The sequence below is a fragment of the Solanum tuberosum genome, unplaced genomic scaffold (genome assembly GCF_000226075.1).
Source record: "Solanum tuberosum cultivar DM 1-3 516 R44 unplaced genomic scaffold, SolTub_3.0 scf00234, whole genome shotgun sequence".
Taxonomy (NCBI): Eukaryota; Viridiplantae; Streptophyta; class Magnoliopsida; order Solanales; family Solanaceae; genus Solanum; species Solanum tuberosum.
In genome coordinates, this window is record NW_006239168.1 from 212,390 (window position 1) to 221,076 (window position 8,687).

At 36.8% G+C, this 8,687-nt stretch overlaps 1 protein-coding gene across 1 annotated transcript; it reads right to left on the minus strand.

The window, feature by feature from the left end:
• Positions 1–1,511: 1,511 nt before the first annotated feature.
• Positions 1,512–8,063, minus strand: LOC102580538 (putative E3 ubiquitin-protein ligase LIN-1). The gene is made up of 15 exons (XM_015313366.1): positions 7,058–8,063; positions 6,894–6,954; positions 6,421–6,786; positions 6,272–6,339; positions 4,910–6,193; positions 4,150–4,552; positions 3,760–4,069; positions 3,549–3,673; positions 3,352–3,471; positions 3,134–3,265; positions 2,775–2,897; positions 2,523–2,633; positions 2,098–2,241; positions 1,740–1,991; positions 1,512–1,646 (listed from the first exon to the last, which is right to left on the minus strand). The coding sequence occupies exons 1-15, from the start codon at positions 7,993–7,995 to the stop codon at positions 1,629–1,631; spliced, it is 4,455 nt and encodes a 1,484-aa protein (XP_015168852.1). The 5' UTR covers positions 7,996–8,063; the 3' UTR covers positions 1,512–1,628.
• Between the last annotated feature and the right edge of the window lie 624 nt (positions 8,064–8,687).

The window sequence follows — 8,687 nt, forward strand, 5'->3', positions numbered from 1 at the left end:
AAACTATATTACTTTGTTATATGAGTAAAGTTGAGTTTGTTATTGCATTTCTTTAACGAACTAAGTTGTTTTCCACTGTTTTACAAGCTTTTTATATATTGCATATGTTTATTACTTTATATTGAGTCAAGTTATTCAGGAGTTGAGTAAAGCCAAGCTAAGTGTTTCTTCAGATTCTTTTCAAGCCTATGTTGTGTTTAGCATTCCAACTCGCATACTCGTACATTCAATGTACTGATGTCAGTTAGCCTGCATCTTCTTATGATGCAGACACAGGTAACCGGGATCATCACCCAGCGCCTCGTTGATCCAGTTGAGCACTCAGAGTCAGTTGATGAGCCTCATTGCATTCTGGAGGACTCCTTTTATTTTGCTTTCAGTATTTCATAAATACTTGTTAGGATGATCGAGGGTCTTGTCCCGACATCCCTCGTTGTTTTAGAGGCTTCATAGACAGTTAGTAGTTCAGTTGTCTTTACATTATCATTTCATATGTTAAGACTTGAGTTGCCATTTTGGCCAAGTTGAATGTTGACTTTTAAACATTCTAAGTTATTTTATTTAACAGTTGAGTAGAGATGCATTGAATCCTTGTATTTATGCTTTTAAGTCTTCCGCTGAGTAAGTAAGTCAGGCCAAGGGTTCGCTTGGGGCCAGCAATGGTTCTCGAGTGCCAGCCATGTTCGGGGTGTAGGCTCGGGGATTGACATATTATACAAAATTACATTATACTAACAAAAGTTATACGAATTATACAAATGTGTGAATTATACAAACTCGAAACTCTAGCCCACGTAATTATCACCGAATGTTGGTCGTGAGTGGTAATTAACTAAAACTATATCTATGATGACTAATTAACTAGTATATGTTTGCTTAACCACGTAATTTTTCCTTATCGATTTGGTATTAGTTTTTAGTACTGGGTTACCCAATAACCCATTAAGACGATAGTAATTTACTACTTTTCCTTCATAAATATTAAATATTAATAATTTGACATAACTAGACACTATATCGGTACTCTACACTATAGTCTACACACTTCACACATTACAGTACTTTTACTTCACATCAGAAATTTCAGATAATGTTTTGGCTGTAACATGTAATTGTAGCCTTCGTACTACACCTACTCTTATTAATGCAATTTCTCATTATATTTTTTGTTTCACTATACCAAAGAATTTCAGCTACATTGTTTGTTTCATTGTATCGCGACTAATTGTTAAAAGAAGTGAGAAGTCATGTATTTATTTTATGGACATTTTCTTATTGGGTACAGCGAAAATCGAATCTTTAATGACCAAAAACTGATAACAAAAAATATTTTATTAGTTTGTTATTGATTTAGCGTATTTAAAAACTGAAAAAGATAAACTGAACCGATAATACATAAACCAAACCGAACTAACCGATACACATCCCTGAAAACGTATTTCTCTCAAAAATATCAAAGCTTAAAGAAAGTAAAACAAAAATAATTTTCTCTACACTGCTAGTACATTTTTAGTAGAATATTTAAAAGTTACATTGTGGTTTAGGAAATATTACATAGAATATTAAAAATGTAAGATTAGGTATTAAAAATTTGTCACATTTCCAATTCCAAGCAATTTTTCCTTTTTTTAATCCAAACGCCAAACCTGCAATCATTATAAAACATTGAATCACTAGGAATAAACTTGTAATTAATGTGATCAACATAGCTAAAAACATAATATATATATGTATTGAACCTGAATTTTTCCATCAATAGAACCAGCAAATATCATTTCTCCATCTTTATCCACAGCTAAAGATGTTATTTTACTCTGTCCACCACTTTTCATCTTAATACAAGTCATCTTTGTAACTCTTTCTTGCAGCCATACCTCTATATTGCCTGATTTTGTGGCGGAAAATATCAAATCGTTGTTTACTGCTAGTCGTTGGATGTCTGAACCGGTTGAAAGTGTTCCAATGACTGCCTTGCTAGGGAGAGTAAATACCTTCACGGGCACGTTTATTGAAATTCACAAATCATGTCATGGTGATCAAATCAAATGTTTTTTTGTGACTAAACTTGTGATCAATGAGAAAATGTACGTGTATTACCTTTCCGGATATTCCATCAACTAATGAACCACCAGCGAATATAACGTTCTTTTGAACTTGGAGGGAATAGATATTCTGTTTTCCCAACAACTTCTTGGCACCAGCATAAAATGTTGTTGATGTTTGAGTGCTTAAATCAACTTCCTGTCGTGTGTTTAATTTGCTTATCAAAACTTAATATCTAAAACTGAAAATATTTGGTTTTCAGTGTCATGTCATTTGTCTCAATCAAGAATATGACATCAATAGAGGAATGTAGGGAACCTCTGAAATGCACAAAGTATTACTCTCTCTGTCTTGACACGGAGTTAAAGAAAGTCGAGAAGACTTTTTAATCTTGTTGTCTTAGACTAAAGATATGTAAAATGCACCAGAATGCCTTGTGTAAAGAAAGTAAGACAGACAAATTGAAACGGAAGGAGTACCTGGATACTATAACCTGTACATCCACAATAAAGCTTATCACCCATAATGGCAAGGCACTTGACATATTTTTGGAAGTTAACATGCTTGGGAACCCCTGACCAATTATATACCTGTCAAATTTGAGGTTTGGTGAGTCATTTGCACTAGTAGCTCAAGGTTTAGTTTACCGAATAAACATTTATGGTTGACTTAGATTAACAAGTCTCGCGTGACAAGAGAAACTCGTGTTAAATGAAATCCAAACTGCTGACCTTGACTCCTGTTGCTTGAGATGCGAAGCATGCAAAATGAGTGTTAGCTATCAACTCAAGCACCGGCTCTTTCACATCATGAACTTGAAGACAGTGGATTTCCTCTTGATTTATAGCCCAAACCTACAAGATTTTGTAATGGTAATGAAGCCTTTTAGTATTCAGCATACCGAGAATAACATGTTCTTAGGGATTGATCACTGCAAAAGGTTTGCTCAGCGTTGTACTGTTAAAATCCTTAGTTGAACTCTGGTGCTTCGTTTAAGAGATTACGTACAAGGCTATGTTTTAAGAATTAAGCATTTCTTAGTCACTTCGATTAGACTTAAACAGAACTTGTTGCTAGAAGGAGAGCTTACCCGGATTGTTCTGTCCAATGAACCACTATACAGTTTATCACCTGAAGATGACACATAAAGGCATGTAACCGCCTTTGAGTGCTCACGAGTTTCATGAATTAACCGAGGGTTTCTTTTTCCAGTTTCCCATACCTGAACAAACAAAGATATACATGTTGGAAAAATGTAGCAGCAGATGATCAAAAGGAACTATGGCTGCTTACTAGGAAGGATCTTACCTTAATGGTTCCATCGGAATGACTACTAATTAGCCGCCCTCTTATGTGGAGCAGACAAAGAACTTCTCCATTCATCGAAACATCCATCTCAGGACATTCAGAATAACACCATAGTTCTGCCTGTAGTTCTAACTATTAGAACATGTAAAAGATGCATAACTATTAATTAAGTACTTATTAGAATAGAAGTCCCTTACAGCATCAATGCATGGCAAGTTCATCAAGGTTTTCATTATATCACTGACTACTGTTGAGTACTTTTTAAGTTTCCTCAAGTTTCTGCATAAACATTTCGCGTATATTCCCAGTTCGCTAAGTGCACCTTATAACATAAAGACCAACCACCAGTTATGAGTAAGATCATAAAATCCTGTATATGTACTAGCTAAGTAGTCAATCCAGCCTTACCTAAATCAGAAATAAAGCCTCTCAAAGCAAGAGCTGCCAAGATCTTTTCCTCGAGGTTCTTCGTTGACTGCAGCATCTGTATAAATTGCTCAAGCAACGACTTACGAGCAATATCTCTAATTCCAGTATCGGGAAAACTATAGAGCATGTGAATAAGCCATGTTGCTACAATAAAGGAAGATTTTGCTATCTCCATGGAGGTGCTTGTAAGGCATTCCTCTAAAGCTTTGAATATTAATCCTTTCTCATGATTGCAAAGAACAAAAGCCGTTCTTTTTTCCCAAGAACTCAGTGCTTTTTCTTCCTCTTCCTATATACCATATGTTCAGTTAAGATTACTACTTGCACAGATTGCATAATAATAAGCCAAATGGCTGAAGAACTTCATACCATTGTATTTGTGATGTCATTTTCACCTGCTCTTTGTTTCTCTTCTTTTATCGTAGCATTATACCGCTGATTAAATCCTGCAGTCTTGAGTAGCCGGGCTTCAAGAAAGGACTTACCAGAGTTAGTCAGATGCCCGGAAAGAGATAACAAGGCATCGAGAGCCCTGAGCTGAGACGCAGGAAAGTCCTTTTCATGAAGTGCTTCAATCAATGCTTCTATTGATTCTTCACGGTATATGCTCATTTTCCGTGGCTCAACCAGAAGGTCAAGCTGCAGAAGAAGAGGAGCAATGGTAGATTTCTGCTCCATCGAAGCCATCTGTAGACAGACAAGAAGAGTGTGCATTGTACTAAATGCTCCCTCATCCTTAATTATCTGCAGAATCTGGTTGCACAATGTTCTCCTGAAATACAGTAAAAAGAACAAGCATAGTTCATGAGTCCAAATCTAGAGGGATCACTTTAGGATACAATATTTAAAATTCACTTTCGAAAACCAGATAAGCATGTACTCCCTCTGTTTCAATTTTAGTGTCTTAGTTTGAGACTAGATCCGGAGTTAAAGAAACTAAGGAAGACGTTAGTATCTTGTGGTCGTAAACTAAAGATGTTTGAAATATATCAAAATGTTATTTGAATCTTGTTGTTTAAAAGGACAGTAAGACACTTAAATTGAAAAAGAAGGGAGTATTATAAGCAAGTCAAAGGTGATTTTTATAAACTAAAATTTGAAAGAATAGAGTCATGTTTGTTTTGAATACCTGCTTAACAAAACTAACTCATAAAGAAGTTCTATGCATGTTGCCTTCACGCTATCGCTTCCAGTGTGAATTAACTCAAGAACAGGAGATAACTCAATTCTACTAGCTACTGTATTTCTGCAACTCTTATCAACCCGAATACAGAATAAAAGTATGCACACAATGGACTCTCTTCCATTTTCATGTTCTAGGCACTTTAACAAGGCAGGAATGCCATTTCCTGATATAATCTGCATAGCATTGAAAGATCGGTCACTCTCACCTCCTCCGGTTATAATTTGTTCGAGCAACACAACAGCAGCTTCCTTTGGTCCTAGTGTGAACTGGAAATCACTAGAATCCTCATTTCTGTTTGATATGATCTGAATAAGAGAGGGTACAAAATTATGAGCTGAAAGTTGAGAGAATGATGGCCTGAGTAGGTAGATAAGTACTGCTGCTTCAGGAAGACCGTCTTTCAGTAAAGTAGCAAGGCACTCAAAATCCGAGTCCACACTTGTGAGGATCTCGCCAATGCTATCATCTGCATACAGTAGCTCGGACAAGATATAAATTGTCGTCTTCAAAACTTCTCTCTTTATGGAAGCTGATAATACCTCTACAAATCCGTTCACTATTGTTGGTGCTGATAAATAAGAGTGAACTCCTTGAGATTCAAGTTTCGAGTCAATCCATATCTGTGCTATAGTCAATATGGCTTCTTCACATTCTTGTAAGTCCTCTGAAGTGCACAGACATGAAACATGCGGTTTTAAGCCATTGATAATTGCTTCAGTTGCTGCTTGAGAAATTACACTAGTAGGTGACATTGATACAGCTGCTCGCATAAATCTTCGTGATCTTTGTTCCACGATTTCCTCTATCCTCCGATGATTGGGATGATTAAATGTCGGAGATGGGGTAGACTCAGATGATCTCTCTCTTGAAGATGGAATGTTTAAATAGCTTCGCGGTGTTTGAGAGTACGAAAACTCTTGAGCTAGATCAGGGTGCTGTTCCCTCCAAGAGGTTATCAGTCTCTTTAGGACATAATTGGTTTTAGGAAGAGTAGCTGCAGATAAAGACTGCCTTGTAATGGGGCATGTTGTATTACCTCTTTTTATCCATTCCTGGATGGCTTTCCCTTCGTATGTTTGACCAGTTTCAAGGGTGACGGGATCATTGAATATCTGTCCAGTTATTGGACAGACAAAATCTTTTGGTGGCCTTGATGGAGCAGTCGACTTCTCTGACAATGGGAGAGAAATGCAGCTGAGACTTCCTTCATCACTATTATTCGGAGAGCTGTCATTGTTCGAAGAGATTTATAAAAATTCGATCACCTTCTATATCAGAAACTAGAAATGGCTTGTACAGACATACCCTTTTTCTAAGGATTGACTAAGGCTCTGCCTTCGATCATTTCTTTTCCCCACAGTTTCATGCTGCACCTGCATGTGTAGGCAACTATCATAGCAAGTCTCGGAACCATTGATAGGAAAAAATCATTTAAGTAAGGATATGAAACATACTGTCCTTTCTTCATCTGAGTCTGCAGAGTTAATTTTTAACTCTTGGGATAAATGCAAAGAATTAGACATGGAGGAGTCCTTAACACGTCCAGACAAGAGGCGTAACACAGGTACACCTTTTCTCGAGGGGGTGTCTGATTTTTTTGGTGAAGGCTCTTGTGAATAAGGAGTTTTAGGGGACTCCACTTTAGGGGAGTCCATTGAAGGGAAGGCCTTGGGAGATTGCTTTTGGTTTATATTAATTTGCTCGACTTTCGACCTGGCTTCTACATAGAATGACCTGTTTTCTTGATTCCTTTTATTTGATGCAATGTGTACATGAGGCTCAGGTTCATAATCTTCTTCATCCTCTTCAGGAATTCCTTTCTGAGAATGACAAGAAAGAGTAATACATTAACTTGAATAAACTCCGCAAATTATCACCAATTCATACTGTAACAAGATGTAGCAAAGATAAAGGCGAAAAAACTAACTACTGGATCCCAAGTTGTGGAGTCCTCCTGATTATCGGACGATGAAGAAATCATATTCAATCTGCTAGAATCCAAAGGAGTAGAGAGAAAAATGATGCATTTTCTTTATAGAGTTCTCATAAGCCATAACAAATATTCAGTAACTCCTAGTTAATGGACCTTACCTCGACTCTCCCTTTGCATTTTCCTTCACTCTCAGAATAGGTGTAAAGCCGGCACTCTTAGGCAAGATTGGGCCAAATTTGACATAATCAGGAATTGACCGGCGTACTTCATGCAGTGGAGTCATCGGTGGCTCAGCGATAGGCAACAGAGGAATTGTCTTCTTTGAAGTTGCAGAATCATAGTTTATGCAGTCCTTATAGTATTTTGCATAAAGCCTTGTATTGTCATCCAATGATTGCCCATAAAGCTGCTCGAGTTTCTGCATTTTCTCGGCTTGATCAGGCCTTACAGAGAACATCAAAGACTCATTAAAATCATGATCAAAATCCATAGTGAAAGACAAGTCACTGGAATCAGGAATGACATCCATCACTATCCGATGTCTCTCCTCCGAGTACCACCCTACAATTGAGCTCATGTGTGGAAGAAACAAACATTTCCAAAGCTCAGGTGCAAAATCTATCCGCGAGAAGAAAGGATCAATAATAAACATCTCCAGGATATGAAGTACCGTATTGTTAACATTGTTTCTCAACTTCCATAAATAAGAAAGGTTCAAATGTGCCCAAGCAGATAGATAGAAATTAGGCACCCCTGCAGTTTTCTGGCTAGAATCCAACATAGCACATACTTGCAACATTTTTTCCGCGTAATCTAGTCTAGCCATCTTAGTTTCAATGTTTGATGTGTTGATTGCCTCTTCAAGTGCATCAATTCCCCAGTCCAAATTAGCTAAAACTGCTTGATCAGAGTATCGAACTTCTGTATCTTTATCTGAGCTTCCATCTTCAGCTGCTAACCTCTCAGCACATTGTTCTTTATGCGACGTTCTTTGTTCCTTGTCAATCAGCCTGTCTTGAATGAAACTTCCTACAGAAGTGATCAAGGACCTAACTATATCTTCCTGATCCATTTCAAATCTATAATTTCCAGCCATTTTTTCACGCGCCAATCAAATGTGTAATCACAATTATATTGTACGATTCAAATTCAATAGAACACGATCCAGATACTTCAAGCAAAATCAAATGTGACAATATCAGGAACCTGAGAATTGAGAAAGCTAAACGCTAAACAAAAACATTCAAGACTTTATCAAGTGCATTAGAACAAATACATTTGTATGGTAAAACTAGTACATGTTAACACTGAAAAATGAAAACTACAAGTATAAAATTATTAAGCCTACTAGTATTTTGTTTATGTATAATATTCAGCAAACATGTAAGTTTTTGATTGTTTATTTGTCTAAAATTTGGAAAGAACTAATTACAATATGACAATTAATTTGGAAACTCCAAAACCCTCTATCCTCAAGTTCAAAAACACTTGGTATGTATAACAAAATCCCTAGCTAGGATCGAACACGCGACCTTAAGAAAGTTTTACTACACCGATGAACCTTCAGCTTATGTCAAAGATATGTCAACACTGATGAAACTAAAAGTAATGGACCTATCTATACATTATAAATTTCGAGTCACTCGACACCCGTCGGGCAAGGATAGCTCCAACCCAGGATATATATACCTCCTTAAAAATGTGATATTAGAAAATAAGATATATTACCTGCTACAATATGGACGTATGATATATTGTGTGTGTGAGAGATATATACCTGGATTTCAT